Below are 18,146 nucleotides of genomic sequence, written 5' to 3'. Positions count from 1 at the left end.
TAAAACACAGGATAGACAAATCCTGATACCCTCCTACCAAATTTTTTTTATTATTAGTATTATTATTATAATACTATAAGATACACAAGCAAGCAAAAACAATGCCGGAGTAGTGACTGAATAAAGCCTTTAATCTGGTGATGCTCATGAAGTTACGGTGCATGAACATTTACACCGTACGTGAGCTGGATAGATCTTGGGCGAAATGGGTCTGGAAAAGGTAAGTTTTCAGACCCTTCTTGAATGTAGACAGAGTTTCCGCAGTTCTGACTGAGGGGGGAAGGTTGTTCTACCACAACGGAGCCAGAACCGAGAACCGCCGTGCTTTACCTTTCGTGCACGGGACCACCAAGCGAGCAGAAGTAGACGACCGAAGGGGTCTAGCTGGGGTGTAGCGGTTGATCAAGACCTGTAAATAGCTGGGAGCAGTTCTCTTGATGCATTTGTAGGCAATAACCAGGGTCTTGAATTTGATTTGGGCAGCTATAGGAGGCCAGTGCAGAGAAATGAGAAGAGGAGATACGTGGGAACGCTTTGGCAAATCAAACACAACTCATGCAGCAGCATTTTGTAGAAGCTGCAGAGGTTTGATGGCAGTAGCAGGAAGGCCACACAGGAGAGAGTTGCAGTAGTCCAGATAGGAAGTCACCATGGCCTGGACAAGTAGTTGGGCAGAGTCGGTTGTGAGGTAGAGACGGATCCTACGGATATCATGCAGGATGTATCTGCAGGACCGGGTTGTGGCTTCGATGTGCTGAAAGACACTCGCATCAGTTGTTACTCCCAGACTCTTAGCCAAGGAGGTAGGCAAGTTTTCCCTTTTATTGTACCTTTCTGCCTCTTGAGTCACCTCCAGTTTTTACTCTTTGTTACATATCTGCTGTGCAGGAAATGCAGCTCAGTTTTTCACTCAGGTGATGGCTTGTCTGCCTGGATCCAACCAATCAGAATACGTAGCCATAGTGTCACAATTTGTGTGTACTTCATGCAGTGCTAGTAAAAGAAGTGATGTGGATGGTCAGCTGTCAGGGTTGGAAAGGAGGCCTAACCTCATTCATCACAGCATTAAGGAGTATATTAAAATATTTCTCCCATGTTTGGCAGCACTTGTTGCTCCTATGCTATTTTCTGTCTAGCAGACTCTTGGACATTGGGGGAGAGGTTTAGATGGTCTTGCAGGTAGCCTCTGAGGCCAGTCTTTTAATTGAATCTTTTGCCTTTTCTTGCTGAATGGTTAGTAAAGTACAAATGGTTAAAAATATAGATGCCTTTTTAAGGGCCCTGACAGAGCAATGTCCTTAAGGTAAACATGTTTAAATTTCCACCTTTCTTTGTCAAAGGTTACCAAACTACATGGTTTCCACTCCATTACTGGTCTAAGAAGTGTCCTGGTCTAATATACTTATTTCTGAAATTGCTTGTTTTGTAGTTCATGTGTGGTTATAAATTTAGATCTGTACACCTGCCATGTCTATATTTTATGCTTTTACCATGACTATGTCTATCCTGTAACACTGGAAAAATGGAATTTTATTTAATCGGTAATTACCAGCTCCCTTTGTTTCTGGAAAGAGTGAGCCAGATTCTATTTTTGTCTCCAGCTGGGATCTTGTTGTTCTTTCTGAAATCATGTATGTTTTCCATTGTTCTTTGAACTCTGCTCCAATCATATTTAGAGCTGTAGGGTATTTGTTTTAAAAATTCTCTGTAGAAATATTATTAGTGTAATTTTATGGTGAACATTAACATGACCTAAAGTAGGGTTCTTCACCTGGTTGGCTGTGGGCCAAGTCTAGCTCGTAATGTTGTGTGTGTGTGTGTGTGTGTGTGTGTGTGGGGTTTTTTTTTTTTTTTTTTTTTTTTTAAATCCAACCCTTCAGTTGATTTTAACATTATGTATTAAAAGGCATTTATCTCCCAAAAAGCTGTTTCTGGCCAAAAAGTGCACCTGGTCCAAATTCCTCAAGTAGGAACCAGCATTTCCTCTTTGCCCCTTGTTTTTAGGTCCTCGTGGATGATTCTGACAAGCATGTGCCAGTGGACAAAATCGCCAGATTCCACAGTACTGTACCTCTTTGCTAGTTAATAAATTTCTCTCCCTACCTTAAATTTCAACAATGAAAATGGACTGCTTAGTAATGATTGGACTGAGGAAAAATTAATAGTAAATTCTGAGCCAAAACTTGTTTGGTCTGTAACAAAGGCACGTCAACACCAACCACTTAAACTTCAACGCATTTGTGAAGACACAGATTACTGTATTTAGAATGAGACAGGAAATTGCTGTATTTTCCAGCACTGTGTGACTTGGTCAGATGAGTTATCACAGTAATGTTTGTTTTTTAGAAGGGAAAAAAATACGAAAACTTCGATATTTCCACTGAGCTGCCACAGTTTGTGAAGGACCCGTTTACGATTGATGTGGGTGGAGAGTTTGCAGAGAAAGCCTAACAGGCGCTCATGTTGCTGGATGAAGGTTCCCTGCAGTTAGAACTGATAAACATTCAGGCATCATCTGAACTAAAGCACACACTTTGATCTGTGGGATGTGAACAGTTTTTGTTAGTGCTGGATCAGGTCCAGTTCCCAAACACCAAAAGGTTGGCACTTTTTTCTTCTATGTTTGCTATGACTTATGCATGAGAGTCAGATTTTTCACCTATAAATGCAAGTGAAATCTAAGTCTTGACTCTTATGTGATATGAATACAACTTGACAACTCTTCCTAAGTAATTTGTCATTAGAAGACAATGCACTGGTTGCTAGATTACTTGTTCACTTACATGAACAAGATGCATGAAGTATAGAGTAAGTAAAGAGAGAATTAGGGTCATTTTCTTATGTCATGAATACTCCTGTGGATATGTTCTTTTCACTTAAAATGAAAAGTGATTATAACAAATGAAATGATAAAGTAACAAAGCATAATGTCAAGGGTGTGAAAGTCCAGCCTATTGTTAGGCAAATGGTTTCCAATAGTACATTTTCAGGATGTTTTTTTGTGTGTGATATTTTCATCAGTTGAAACATTGTTAAACACTGTGATAGTTATGTGTGAGTGCTGAAATCTGAGAATTACTCAATGTTTATCCCAAGTAAAATGTAGGTAAGGTCAATATGGATAGCTCATCCACTTGTGTGTAAAGTAGATGAAGAAGAAGAACCCTGGTCTGAGCATTGTTGACCATGTTAAAGCATTAATTTAAACACATAAAGTTAAAACCTTGACTAATCACCAACTGGAGGCAGGGAGCAAAAACTAAAGATTTAACAGATGTACTATCACACAACTGAAATAAAAGCAGCCAAGTCCATGAGTCTTCCTTTCCACACTTTTTTAGGGCAGTCCATTAAGTTTATGCTTACACTGAATCTCAACTGACAAATGCAGCTATCTCCTTAATGGTATGGCTTCCAGGCCCAGAAGTGTCAGGAAGGAAAGATTATAGGAAATGGGATGGTTGATTTAACAGATAAAAGCAGGAGGTTGTAGGTAGGTAATATTGCAGTAATTTCTTCCACTATAGTCTTACTCCTTCACAGGTTACAGATTAACAATTGTGTGTTTCTTCCACAACCTTCTAACAACCCACTTATTACTTTCTAGTTGGAGACAAGGTTCCAGCTGACATTCGACTCACTTCAATAAAGTCTACAACCCTCAGGGTGGATCAGTCCATCTTGACTGGTGAGTTGTATTAATTTTTATCTGCTTTGTATGTACAGGTGAACATCTCTGTAGTACTGTTTGTGAGGATCACGCAAAACACGTTTATGGAAGTAAAACGACTGCATGACAGTTTATAATCCTGTCGTATCGGGGGAAGGGTAATTCCACAAGTTGTTGCAGTAGATTTTTTTGGTTGCGTTGTACCCATTTGGTGAGGGGTGAGTGTAATGAAAAAGGCAAGTTTATTTATCACATTTTTTTATTTTCAGTTTGTTTTCAGAAGAAAAAATTAAGACCAGTAAATGAGAAAATAAGCATAAATGCAGTGCACACAACTGCTGGGGGCACTGTGACTGAAGTCAAGGGTTCATTTGACCAGCACCCTCTGTGATCCTCAGCATCCAGGTGTTTGTGGGTTTTGTGAAATTAGTACAGCTTTATGTTTTTGTGATGTCAAGCTTCTAAACTTTGTGATCTTGCAAGGATGCTGACATTTGAAATGGTTTTGATCTTCTCATATTTAACCACAGCAGCACTACTGGGAAACAGATGTGCATCACTGAATTTGTATGTGAATGCACAAGTGTCTTTGGGACAACAGCTGCAGTACTGAATGTTCCGGAGAGCCCCTGTTGTCTCGCATGACTAGGTTATTTCACTTCAAAATCATGTAAAGTTGCCAGTGTTAATTAGAACATCATAAATTATTTTGGTTTAAAGAAAATTAGAGTACCAGATTTTTTTTGCAGGAGCTCCATTTTACTCCAAAATGTCTAAATTTCTTACATGTGGAAACTTCAAAATGTCCATCTTCACAATGTGACTATCAAAAGTTAAGGTGTGCATCTAACATCTTTACCAACAGAATGTCAGTGTTAGTTTGGGTTTGAGCCTGTATCCAACAGGTCCAGAGTTGAGTCCAGATTTTTTTTATATATAATATATATTTAAAACACTAGCGCTTGAATGTAGTGTTATGGGACAGACTTAATCCTTCTTGAATGTCTATGGGAGGAGCAGAGAAAGAACAGGGACTGTGCAAGACTTGCCCAGCTCTGCTGCCTTAATTGGTAATAGAAATTCTCAGTCCTTCCTCCTTTTTCCAGTACTCATTTAGCTCTGAACCAGAGGCTGTCTGGTTGATTACTCATGAGATCCAGTGTCAACAGTAGACTTGTACATTGTGTTGCAAACATCTGTGTTAGAAGTTTTCGAAGATCCATTTCCCTGTTGTTTTCACTTGCCCCCATTAGTCAGCAGCAAAATACGGTCAGAATCGAAACTCAGTGGCGCTATGGGGGACAGCTTCTTCTTTTTGGGGGGTGGGGGAGTATTGCTGTATTTCAGACTTTTACAGAAATTATCCAATAAACAGATATATAGAGTATGCTTTTATGACTGCAAACTGAAAGTAACTTGATGCTGATAAACATGTTTGTGGTTGCTTCTGTCATGGTCAGTGTTCTCAGTCACAAATGAAACACATCTGGTATATGTCAAGCACTTTAATACTTTAAAGACATGCATGATGGCACAGCAAGTAGCACTGCTGTCTCACAGCACCTGGGTGGTGCGAAAGGACATGGGTTCGATTCCTGCTCAGCCTGTGTGGAGTTTGCATGCTGTCCCCGTGTCTGCGTGGGTTTCCTCCAGGTGTTTGTTTCCCCCCCAAAGTCCAAAGACATACTGATCAGGTAGATTGGTGTGAGTGAAAGAGAGAGTGTTTCTCTGATGTATGGATGAGTGACTCATTCTAAGTAATGTATCTAGCGGTGGTGTAAGTCACCTTGGTGAATAAGGTGTGTGGGCTGATAACACTACATAGTGTTCACTATTTTCTCTACTCCGTTATTTCATTCTTCTCACTTGATGTGCTGGAGAGACACAGCCAGCGTTCTGTAGATATAAAGCAAAGCATAAACAAGAAGTGTTGAGATTTTTTTTTCTTTTTTGCATTTAAAGGAGGCTTTAATGTTGCTGTGTCTTAATGAAAGAGAAAAATCACCTGCGCTCCCATGCAGGTGGCATCCTTTACACTCCTCCTTTCCAGTAACAGAACACTGAAATCTTGCACTGTATGAGCTGTTGATCCAAAAAAAACTGAACTAAAAACCTTAAAATTGGTTCATATTTTTATCTGATGTTAACAGAATGTAACCAGTGAGAAATCAAAGAATTAAGGTGTATTACTAAACTTTTGTAGATTTACATAGTAGTTGAATTTACAGTTTGTTATAGAATTCTCATCCCAGCTGTTTTTGTAAGCTCAGGTATACGTATATTACAGAAATGTCAAAAGGTTGTAGAACTCTTTTCTTGAGCTGGCTGTGAGCCCCTATTCAGTTAGGTAAACTGGAGTAAAAACATCATTCACGGCATCACCTTTCAGTTTGTCCTGGCTTCCTTGTAATTGACTTTCTTGAACCTATGCAAATAATTATCTACATGTATCTAAGGTGTCGAGATCCTCTAGGGGTGTGTGTACAGACTTCAAAGATCCTTCATTAGCCAACCATCTCATTTTGACATGTTAAACGTTTGGGGAAAACATTCTGATAAACAGGGAAAAAAGGCCCATGTGATGTACTGACAGCTTTTACCAGGGTTTTTGTTTGTTTGTTTGTTTGTTTCTCAGTAAATATCTGTCCCAACCCTTCCCCCTCACTTTTCTTTTCTAGGGGAGTCCGTATCAGTCATCAAGCACACTGATCCTGTACCGGACCCTCGTGCTGTCAACCAAGACAAGAAGAACATGCTGTTCTCTGTAAGTGTCATCAGCCTCTGTTTCTCCTGCCTTGACATCCTCTCTACACCTATTTCCACTGTATCTTCCAAAACTTGTATAAGATCACTCCCTGTTTGAAAAGCATTAAATGCGTACCCCCACCTCCAAACTTGGGATGTCTTGCCCTACTGTACGGCGGGGATCAGCAGATGATGGTTTCTCATAGTGGTGTATCCTCTCTGCTGTTTTTGTACCGTATCTCCACACTTGTTTGTGTAAACAGTTCTGTAAATGACTGGGATATTCCAGCCACATACTGCATGCACTCCAGTAAATTGTTGTCCCCTCAGATGGAATCCATTGATTTTAAAGAGCACTGTAGCTTTGTTCTCACGCCCACTGGACCTCCCCAGGAACCCCCATCTGTGGCTGAGAAGGGGGGGGATTTTTTTAATAGTTTTATCTATTTAAAGTAATCTCCCACGCTCTTGACATAGTTGTGAACTTCCTGTTGTTCATTTTGCTTTCATGGTGGTTGCCTATGAAAAAACACACTTCCGGGCTCAAATTATGACAGGTCATAGGCCAAAGGCAGCTTAACCTGGTTTTTCTCACCTGTTTCTATGGGGTGGGACTTCTGTAGGGCACCAATATTGCTGCTGGCAAGGCAGTGGGTGTGGTGGTAGCCACTGGTCCCAACACTGAGATTGGGAAGATCCGTGATGAAATGGCTTCCACGGAGCAGGAGAAAACACCGCTGCAGCAAAAGTTGGATGAGTTTGGTGAACAGCTCTCCAAAGTCATCTCACTCATCTGTATCGCTGTCTGGATCATCAACATTGGCCATTTCAATGACCCTGTCCACGGTGGTTCCTGGATCCGTGGCGCTGTCTACTATTTCAAGATTGCTGTAGCACTGGCTGTAGCTGCCATCCCTGAGGGGTTACCTGCTGTTATCACCACTTGCCTTGCCCTGGGCACACGTCGCATGGCCAAGAAGAATGCCATCGTACGCAGCCTGCCCTCTGTGGAAACCCTGGGTTGCACCTCTGTTATTTGTTCTGACAAAACAGGCACACTCACCACCAACCAAATGTCCGTCTGCCGGGTAAGTGTCTTGCTCTAACTTGGTAGGATTATGTGCGATCTGGTGTTTTGGAATCCTAGCTGCACTGTCAAAAATGCTGAAAAACCATACACTCTGGCAATATCTCTGTATATAGTAGTGAAGGTTTAGCTTTAATTGAATGGAGAAGGCAGCAGTGAAAGTTGTGCATCCATTACCGTGATATGGCTACTGTTCCATCTCCATTACCTCAAAGTCTTCCCCTGGTCGCATTGGCTGTATAACACCATAGTGTCTGCAGTGTCTTCCACAGTGACCTGTGCTTTTATGGAGAGGCGTTGGACAGCTTTAAGTATGGGATGGTTCATAGATAAAGTAACAGCAAAGAAAGCTGTTTCTTGAGAACAGCTAGATATGATTGAAGTGTAGCGGTTAGAGATGCCACCTTTGGACCCAAAGGTTGTAGGTTCAATTTTCACCTTTGGCTGCAGTATACTGGAGCAAGGAACTTACCCTAAATTGCACCAGTAAAATTACCCAACTGTATGAATGGGTAAATAATTGTAAGTAGCTTAACAGTATAAGTTGCCTTAAAGAAAGGCATCAGCTAATTGAATAAATGTAAATGGTGACCCAGTTAAAATCACTATAATCTCTCTCTCACACACACACACACACACAGACACGCGCACATGATGTCTACAACCGCTTGTCCCAAGCGATGTTGCAGCAAACCGGAGCCTAACCTAGCAACGCAGGGCACAAGTCTGACCCACTATACCCCCATATATACCCACTGCTCCACCGCACCCCCCCACTATAATCAAAGAATTGTTAAAAATGCAGTCTTCAGTTTTAATTAGCAGAGGTAAAGTATATGTTGCAGTGATATGCTGGACTGGTTTATGGTTTATGGCAATGGGAATAATGAGGCTTTCACTAAGAGCTTTTTTTTTTTTTTTTTTTGTCTGAATCACTGTACCTGTGTTGAGGAAGACTCCTCCTCCCTTAGTCTTCATTTTCTCTTTAACCTCTGTTCTCCAAGGAAGTTTTTTTTCCCCCTCCCACCCTCCTCCCATCCTCTCTCACACTCTTACACACAGCTTATCTGTATTCAGCAGCCAGGTTACTTGCAGTGGTGTTACATAACTGACCTTGTGTTGGAAGAGCTCTCACTTTTTGTGCTTCTGCAATTCCCAGTCTTTATCAGTTGCATCTGCCAGTGGAGAGAATCCTCACTTGGGATGGTGGGACTTGTAAACTTTTTACTGAAACAGCTGGATACAATACTTGGCAATTTGTTGCCATATCTCATTGTCTTAATGCAGTAAAAGCAAATACATGTGATTTATGTAAACATCTTAAAACTGTGTTGCAGTAATCTAGCTAGTCTATTGTGATATGCAGTGATGCTGCTGTTTAAATGTCCTGTTCTTGTATTATGAATTATGGAGGCACCTGATGGCATAATGGTTAGAGCTGCTACCTTTTGACCCAAAGGTTGCAGGTGTGAATCCCGCCTCCCGCTATAGTACCCTTGAGCAAGGTACTTATCATAAATGTTTCCAGTAAAATTTCCCAGCTGTATGAGTTAATTAGTAGCTTTTCATTATAAGACACTGGAGAAAAAGCATCAGCTAAATAAATGTGAATGTATACAATGCAATCAGAATTGCTTTCATGGGGCTCAAGTAGGAGCGATAGGCACTGGATAGTTTGCCCCTCCACCTTTGCCAAGGCAGGTGTGAGATCCCTCAACATCACAATTACTATATACTACCACCTACATTTTCAGGTGGTGCATAGTTCCTTTGGGGTGGGGGGGAATACACTGCAATCACAGAGAACTTGCCAGGTGTGTGTGTGTGTCCTTATGCTATACATCAGTCAACATTGTCTCAAACTAGTTTTTTAACCCTTAGGTTTTGAAAAATTAAAATAAAGTTAAACCTTTATGACTTTGTGGCACTGTTCAATGTCAGTGTTCTTTATATTCTTGCTTCCAGATGTTCATTGTTGACAAGGTGGAGGGACAGAGCTGTTCCCTGAGTGAGTTTACAGTCACTGGCTCCACCTATGCCCCTGAGGGGGGAGTGTGAGTATTGTCCTACCTTTGCCTCTGGGGGCTTCACACAATTAACTGTCACCAAACCTTGCACGCAGTCATGTGCAGCCCTCTTATATCTTCTAAAAATCATCTTGAATCTGATTCAGTTTAACCAGGGTACCCCCTTTAGGCTATAGTTACAATACATATTAATGTTCAGTGTGCTGTGCACTGAAGTTCAGCAGCAGAACATGTCAGCCTCTTGTCCTTGGTTCACATTTTGTGTGATTTTAATCTAAGGATATCTGTTTTTGTCCTGCTGTACTGTTTACAATCTCTTTCCGGTATAACCTGTAACACTGGGTGGGGCTTAAGATGTGTGTTGGCTGGCCTTCGAGATGAGTAAGAAAGGTTGACATCACTATGCTTCCCTAATGTTTTGGTTTCTCACTAATTCGTAGACCCTGTTTACCCAGGCATGGGGATGGCAGTGGAAGAGACTAGTGCTTTAGTGTCCCTGTCTTCGAAATAAATGCAGCTGAGGTTTAGCTTGGGGAGTGGCAGGTTGAGTCCAGTTGACTAGGATGAAATAGTTGGAAGTGAGGTGGGGAGGTGGGCCATTCTGATATGGAGTTTCAGCCATGCAGGCTTTATACAGGTATGGTCTATACTCTGGAGCAGAGTGCATTCACATCACTCCATACACTGCTGTCTGCCTGAGCTAGAAATAGACTTCACTTACTGTTTCCTAGCAGTAGGTGGGTGCTGTGCCTTTTAAGAATTGACTGGTTGGAGCTGTCAGTTTGAGAAGGGAATTACTTGAAGCACATTTGGGTCAGCTGCTACGTATTAAATAGTGCCTTAGGCTTTCATTGGTTTGACCCTGAAGTGTGTGTAGTGTTGCAAGGCCAGATTTAGTAATGTTAATGCTGGTCACCCACATTGTAGAACAAAGCACCAGCATGATGAGTTGCAGCACTAAACACAACTACACATTTGACAAAATCATGCTCTTGCGCTCTGCCTGCCACAGGTTCCGCAATAGAAAGCCAGTGAAGTGCTCAGATTATGATGCCCTTGTTGAGATGGCCACCATCTGCGCGCTTTGTAATGACTCTTCCCTGGACTATAATGAGGTGTGTGTCCCAGTATATCCTTCTCTCTCCTTTTTCTGATCGCTATGGACTAGGTAGACATTTAACAAACATCACACCTTTGAGTTTTTAAAAAAAGTACTGTTTTGCCACAGCTTGTGATACACTGCTATGGTCTCCTCAGCTGTCTTGCAGACCTAATCAGCATGCTTTCTTGTCTCCAGAATATTGTTTTTATGACCTCTTCCATACATACAACTATATGCTGTGTATGCATTCTCAGGTGAAGGGAGTGTATGAGAAGGTGGGTGAAGCAACCGAGACTGCCCTTACCTGCCTAGTGGAGAAGATGAATGTTTTTGACACTGACGTGAAGGGCCTGTCCAAGATTGAGAGGGCCAATGCCTGCAACTCGGTGAGAATTCCTGTCACCAGCATGTACAGGGTGTTTCTGCAGTTTCTCCAGGGAAAACAGCTATACATATGTGATTGAAAGTTTGAAGCTGACTGACTGTAGGAAGTACGCTGTACCAGTTCTTCATGAATGTCTTTCACATATCATATTTGTAGTGGCACTTGAATCCTTTGATCTGTTTGTGTTGTGTTTGTGTGTTCAGTCCCTGCTCAATCTGTGTGGAGTTTGAATGTTCTCCCTGTGTCTGAGTGGGTTTCCTCTAGTTATTCCAGTTCCCTCCCATAGTCCGAAGACATGCTGTTAAGGTGGATTGGTGTGTGTGTGTGTGTGTGTGTGTGTGTGTGTGTGTGTGTGTGTGTGTGTGTGTGTGAGTGAGAGAGAGAGACACAGGGAGAAATTGTGTTTCACTGATGTATAGATGAGTGACCCCATTGTAAGTAGTGTATCTAGAATTGTAAAGTCACCTTGGGTGAATAAGGTACGGGCTAATAACACTACATGGCGTTTATCGGAAGTCTTTTTTTTTTTTTTGTTTTTTGTTTTTGCAAAAATCTGCTGAATGAATTAACTTATTTCTATAACAGGTGGTGAAGCAGCTAATGAGGAAAGAGTTCACACTGGAGTTTTCTAGGGACAGGAAATCAATGTCTGTCTACTGCACCCCCAACAAGGCTCGGTCCTCTATTGGCAAGATGTTTGTGAAGGTAAGTTAGCTGTTACTATTATAGTATTCCCTGACCATATTCCACAATCATATGGCCTTTCCAGTTAACAGCCTTTTGGTTGCTGAGAGGTTTATAAGCAGTCTCTGGGCAGTCACAGCTCTCAAGCAACACGGTCTTCCTCAGATTCCTCACAGCTTGCAAATATTTTGTATGTATATCAGCACATAGTTACTCTGCAAACGATACCTCTGAGTGTTGAAATTAAGGGCTTCATTATCTTGTAGTACTCTACTGTTATTGTGTCTTTTTGAGTTAGATGATCCTCTTGACCTTTAGCCTTTTCTCTTGTAACAGCAAAACCACTGTAGAGAGGAAGTCTCTGCAGACCCATTAATACTTTGTTTTAGATGTGGACTGAGTTTTTCCCTTTTTATCTGAAAAGAACCATGTATGCATGATATATGCTTTGGCAAGTTTTTCAGTAATCCTGAATCTGGTTGCAGGGTGCTCCAGAAGGAGTGATTGAAAGGTGTACTCACATCAGAGTGGGCAGCGACAAAGTGCTGCTGACCCAAGGCATCAAAGACAGGATTATGTCAGTGATCCGAGAGTATGGCACTGGCCGGGACACACTGCGTTGCCTGGCACTGGCTACTCGTGACAACCCACCCCGCAAGGAGCACATGCTGCTGGAGGACTCTGCCCGTTTTGCTGAATACGAGGTGAGGGTGCCACTGACACCTGGCAGATGATAATATGAAGTGTTTTTATGGAAAATCTTAACAACTATGTGACTTGGCTGTTTCCAGACGGACCTGACCTTCGTGGGTTGTGTTGGCATGCTGGACCCACCCCGGTCCGAGGTAGCTGCGTCTATCAAACTCTGCCGACTGGCCGGCATCCGTGTCATCATGATCACCGGTGACAACAAAGGCACGGCCGTTGCCATCTGCCGCCGTATCGGCATCTTTGGCGAGGATGAGGAGGTGGGCGGCATGGCCTTTACTGGCCGTGAATTCGATGACCTGTCAGCCCAGCAGCAGCGTGAAGCAGTAGTGAAAGCACGGTGTTTTGCCCGCGTTGAGCCTTCCCACAAGTCCAAGATTGTGGAGTTCCTTCAGTCATATGATGAGATCACAGCAATGGTGAGTTGAGCATCCAGGTACATTAATAAAGCATGGATGTGGGGCAAATAGCACCATTAGTTAGTTTCTGATGTGCTTATTGATTATCGGTTCAAAAGGATGTTTTTGGTGGTGAGGTGATGACATGATTTGGTTATCTGCATGTGATCTACAAACGTGGTGTCAATTACTCATCTCAGGTTTGGTTGTGAGAAGGAACCCTTGAGTACACTCTATATGTGTGTGCTCTCACTTTGGTGTCAGTGACTGTTTCCTCTCTTCATTGGTCTCATTCCATAGACAGGTGATGGTGTGAACGATGCTCCTGCCTTGAAGAAGGCAGAGATTGGCATTGCCATGGGCTCGGGCACTGCTGTGGCCAAAACAGCATCAGAGATGGTGCTGGCTGATGACAACTTTGCCACCATAGTCGCCGCTGTAGAAGAGGGCCGTGCCATCTACAACAACATGAAACAGTTCATCCGTTACCTCATCTCCTCCAATGTGGGTGAGGTTGTATGGTGAGAGCTCGACCTTGTCATTTTTGTTTTACAAACCTGACCAAACTGCAGAGATGCGGTTATGGAGCAGTAGGTTCCTTGTGAGAAATGGCCGCTTGAATTCCTTCAAAGTGCCATTTAGGTAAATCTACCAGTTCTGACAGTGAAAATTGTAATTAAAGCAGAAATGTCTCTGTTGACTGGGTATGGTTAATCTGGTTTCTATGGTGTTTCTGTGGCAATAGCATCTTCCTGACGGCAGCACTGGGCTTTCCCGAGGCCCTCATCCCGGTGCAGCTGCTGTGGGTAAACCTGGTGACGGATGGTCTGCCAGCCACAGCGCTAGGCTTCAACCCTCCTGACTTAGACATAATGACCAAGCCCCCTCGCAATGCTCGTGAACCTCTCATTTCCGGCTGGCTCTTCTTCAGATACTTGGCTATTGGAGGTAAGCCGCTGATCTAACCCTACCACCAACTTGCACCAGCTTGCACGTGTAAGCCTTCGTGCTGAAGCTGGAAGGGGTGGGAGGGACGCATTTAATATGCACACATTAATTCCTCTTTATCCTATGTGTGCATCTCTCTTTGATTGGAGCTATTACTGAATTGTTCAATTATTGTACCGCCTCCCTGCCTACAGGTTATGTGGGTGCTGCCACAGTGGGTGCTGCAGCCTGGTGGTTTATTGCTGCTGACGATGGACCTAGGGTCACCTTCTACCAGCTGGTGAGAGAACAGCACCCCCTGCTGGACTGCTGAAGGCAGTGATGTCTTTTGCGCGTAATCAGCATAAGCGTTGTACACTGGTTTCTCTTTGTTCAACTTTTGCTGAATGTTCTGTGTCTTAATACATTAAATGCAATGGCTGCCTTTACACCACCCCTGCACAAGTAGATGGGAATTACCATAGTGACAATCGATTGAGTCTGTACCGAAATACTTCGGAATATATGCGTTTGCAGACACACGCAGTCAGTCGTGTGCTGATGTTCTGCTATGGTTTCTTGTGTTTCTCTACAGAGCCATTTCCTGCAGTGTGGTCCCGACAACCCCGAGTTCCAGGGCCTACACTGCGAGGTGTTTGAGTCGCCCTACCCCATGACCATGGCCCTCTCCGTGCTGGTCACCATCGAGATGTGCAATGCCCTCAATAGGTGAGCTGCATGTTGGATAGCTTGGCAGGAAAGAAATACTGATCAGTGACATGAGAAGTAGTAAGAAGTAGAGCTTGTAGCTTCAGTAAACAGCCCCCGTGTGTTTAATTGCTGACAGTTTTGTGGCTTGTGATCACATGGCTTGTTTAGATAATGATATTGCATGCTGTTAAACTTAAGGTGTGTGCATGTGTGTCCTGCAGCCTGTCGGAAAACCAGTCTCTGCTCCGTATGCCCCCCTGGGAGAATGTGTGGCTGCTGGGGGCCATCTGCCTCTCCATGTCTCTGCATTTCCTCATCCTCTATGTGGAGCCATTACCGGTGAGACAGGTCCCTCTGGGGCTGTACTGCTGCTACAGGCTACTTTCTCTCAGCTCCCATGTGCCCCTTCTACATGTGTAAAGTGAATAGGATGTCAGATTCTCTTGCCCACTGACAGAGGTATAGGCCCCTGGCAGTTTGTCAGCTCATACAGGTGCTCTTGAGGGGAAAAATTTGACCCATTGAAAGGGTTAGATTGACAGCACCCACTGTAAGAGTTAATCTTTTTTTAAAATGTGATAACCACAACCCCTGTGCTCTCCACCACCAGATCATCTTCCAGATTACTCCATTGAACATGACCCAGTGGCTGATGGTACTGAAGATCTCCTTGCCTGTCATCCTGCTGGATGAACTGCTGAAGTTCGTAGCCCGCAACTACCTGGAGCCTGGTAAAGAGCTGGAGAAGCCAACCAAGGGGCATTCCTTTTCGGCCTGCATGGAGGGCATCTCCTGGCCCTTCGTGGCCATAGCTCTTCCCCTGGTGGTGTGGATCTATAGCACTGACACTAACGTGTCCGACATGTTTTGGTCCTGACTGACATGAGCACGGGTTCCCCCTCCTCAATTTGTGCATGTGTGTGTTTGCCGGTGTGTGCGTGAGTGTGTCAGAATGCATGTGAGGGTGGAAATTAACTCACCCAACTGCTAAAAACATTAAATAAAACTAATTGTTTAAAGACTTTTGAAATGGGGTAAAAACAAGTCACTTTGTGCTTGTACATGTAAGCATTCCACCACCTGAGGATATTTTGTTGATTTTTGTTTTGAGAAAATTCTTTGTTTTTTTTTCCCCCTGGTTATTACCTTTTAAATTAGTATTTTTTTAAATCATTTTGGGATTCATTTGTATTACCTGATGTCCTGTTTCAGAACATACATTTTTGCTCCCTCTAAATATGAGTATATTTAAAATTGTTGATTGAAATGTACAGAAATTTAACACTATTTTATTCATTTTTTGTAGTCTTGGAAGGGAGATCAAATGACTGGAGTAAATGGCAGATTGAACTGTATTGTGTTTACCATTGTGTCTTCAGTATGAATTTGTGAGTTTGTGGACGAGCAATGGAGGAAGATTCGGCTTTTTCAGGAAATGACTGTTTTGGGTGTGTTGGCTAAAGACTAAGAAGTAGGCCTGAAACAAACGATGCATGCTTGTGTTCTCGCATGAACAAGGTGTGGGTTTTCATTTGAACAAATTTTAATTCCACCTCCACAACTTACTAATTGCCATGCCTGTCACCCCCCCCCCCCCCCTTTTTTTTTATTTTATTAAAAATGCCAGTTTTTTTCTGCACTAGGCAGAATGCAGCTACCTCAGTAAAACATATGCTTCTTTCTAGACCCCACCCCCATCCCAACTTGAGCACACCTCTTCAGATTATTTCATTGGAAATTCTCACTAATTATGCTTGAGGTATGCCCTTCTCCGCTGGTGCAGGAAAAAAAACCCTTTGTTCAGTGTTTGATATTTTGTATGTTTTACCAAGCCTTGTAACTTAAGTTTTTCAGGGGGTGGGATGGGGGAGATTGACAAAGGATGTAAATGTTACCTTTTTGTGGGATGTGGGTTTGATTCAGAGGAGTCCGATTAAAAAAATAACCAGTCAACTCGCAACTGTCATTGAAACACGAACTTAAAACCCAAGCAGCCTGGTCCTTTTCTCTTCATTTTTAAAAAATTTCTTTTTTTTTTATTGTATTAATATTCCTCTGGAGAAAATGGAGCTTACGTTTGAATGTGGCCTTCGGTCCTCCGTTAGGAGCAAGGGATCTCTTCTGCCATAGATATTTCAGTTCAAGGAATTCATATGTGCACATACTTGAATATACATATACTGAGTGTTAAATCTGCTGAGCACAAGATGAACTGCAGCCCAGCCCTCAATTCCAGGCGAAGCCATAGTGCTGGCCCACCTGCAAGGTGAAAGGCATGCTGTCAGACTTCTGTAAATGTGTACATAGAACATTTTGCCAAATAGTACAATATGTTTATAATAGGAATTTTCAGGTGTCTGTACCATCACGCTAACTTCAGCCGCTAAACCCCGTGTTGTAGACACCCTCACGCACCTCTAAGCGTGTCCATGGCCAGTCCCAACCTCGGTGTGCTACTTAATATAGGAGTGTGACACAACCTTAACTGTGTTCCTTCAGTGCTTTCCAGCGACGTCCCCAGCAGTGAGTATGTCCCTTCCCTCTGCACGTCCTTCCACTGTAACCAGCCCATGTTGCCATGACCACGAACACACATTTTCATCCATCTGCCTCTCTCCAATCGCACCTCGACACAAACCACCCCTTTAGAAATAAGAACTTGGTTCTGGTTCAAACTGTTTCCGTAGGACAAACGCTCTAAAGCGACTGCTATGTTGATGTTGGCTAGGGCTTTCTGACCCCATGTGTTACGTGTGATGTGGTCAGTAAATTCTTAAACTGGTCACCTCGTGTGCACTGAGGGCTGTAACCAGAGCAGCGCTGCACAGTGGCCAGTCTTAGGAACTAGTCACTAATGTGTAATATATCAACGCAAGCCTTGGATGCTGAAGGTGGCCAGTTTTAGATTTCTTAGGCTTTCCCCCCTGTCATATTCAGCTATACAGTTGTTTTGATTTTATTTTTTTTCCCCCCTCCTAGTAATGCAGTTGTTTAAAATAAGCACATCTGTCCATGAAGACTTTGCAGTTCAGGGTTTCCAGTGCTGCAAATGGAACTCCTTTGATTACATCACATCAGGAACCGTGAGACATCTAGGACTGATGTGGCTAGAGGCTGAAAAATGATTCCTTGGCTTCTCTGGCATGGCTTTAAAGCAGAGGTGAATAGGGCCAAGCTGCTGAAAGGATGTGGTCTGGGAGCTTGGGTTATATTTAGGGCTCCTTCTGAAAAGAATAGAGGGGGGGGTCTGTTTGAGGAGCTTAAAGCATTCAACTAGGGCTTTCTGACCGAAAAGCATCGAGCCTGGCTTAGCACATGCGTAGCCTCGATGCCTCGTGCCCCTGTGAGCTCTCAGGCTGGTCCTCCCTCATGCCCTGAAAAGTCTACAGCCTGGTCTTTAATTGCTATGTACCTTTTTGCTGGTTTGTACAGGACGGTCTGTTTATGTCTGGGACCCTCAGCTTTCCTAGTGTCATCTGGCAGAAGATTCTTAAACCTTAACACTGACTCAAAGGAGAAACTATATACTGTGCTAATGTGAACTACAGACCAATCGGCTCTGCCTCATCTGTGTGTGTGTATCTAATTATATATAGGTATTTCTGATGAGGTGGTGATGTTTTTGTTGAAAGCCATTAATCTTGGGTTCTGTTCCAGAACTATAACCTTCCTTCCCTCTCATTTTTCTTCCCCTCTCTCTCT

General features: G+C 43.0%; 1 protein-coding gene across 1 annotated transcript in view; it reads left to right on the top strand.

The window, feature by feature from the left end:
- LOC108934934 (sarcoplasmic/endoplasmic reticulum calcium ATPase 2) overlaps positions 1–18,020 on the top strand; it is a 35,849-nt gene extending 17,829 nt beyond the window's left edge. Inside the window, exons 6-20 of the mRNA XM_018753165.2 lie at positions 3,608–3,688; positions 6,349–6,434; positions 7,039–7,503; positions 9,468–9,556; positions 10,542–10,644; positions 10,886–11,017; positions 11,602–11,721; positions 12,186–12,404; positions 12,492–12,827; positions 13,107–13,327; positions 13,552–13,754; positions 13,949–14,034; positions 14,329–14,462; positions 14,666–14,783; positions 15,055–18,020. Of these exons, the coding sequence (XP_018608681.1) occupies positions 3,608–3,688; positions 6,349–6,434; positions 7,039–7,503; positions 9,468–9,556; positions 10,542–10,644; positions 10,886–11,017; positions 11,602–11,721; positions 12,186–12,404; positions 12,492–12,827; positions 13,107–13,327; positions 13,552–13,754; positions 13,949–14,034; positions 14,329–14,462; positions 14,666–14,783; positions 15,055–15,321 (2,660 nt within the window). The 3' untranslated portion in view covers positions 15,322–18,020. The remainder of the gene's footprint in view (positions 1–3,607; positions 3,689–6,348; positions 6,435–7,038; positions 7,504–9,467; positions 9,557–10,541; positions 10,645–10,885; positions 11,018–11,601; positions 11,722–12,185; positions 12,405–12,491; positions 12,828–13,106; positions 13,328–13,551; positions 13,755–13,948; positions 14,035–14,328; positions 14,463–14,665; positions 14,784–15,054) is intronic.
- The last annotated feature ends 126 nt before the right edge of the window (positions 18,021–18,146 follow it).

Source organism: Scleropages formosus, chromosome 6 (genome assembly GCF_900964775.1).
Source record: "Scleropages formosus chromosome 6, fSclFor1.1, whole genome shotgun sequence".
Lineage (NCBI taxonomy): Eukaryota > Metazoa > Chordata > Actinopteri > Osteoglossiformes > Osteoglossidae > Scleropages > Scleropages formosus.
The sequence above is the reverse complement of the archived record's forward strand: the minus strand, read 5'-3'. Positions and strand labels throughout refer to the sequence as shown.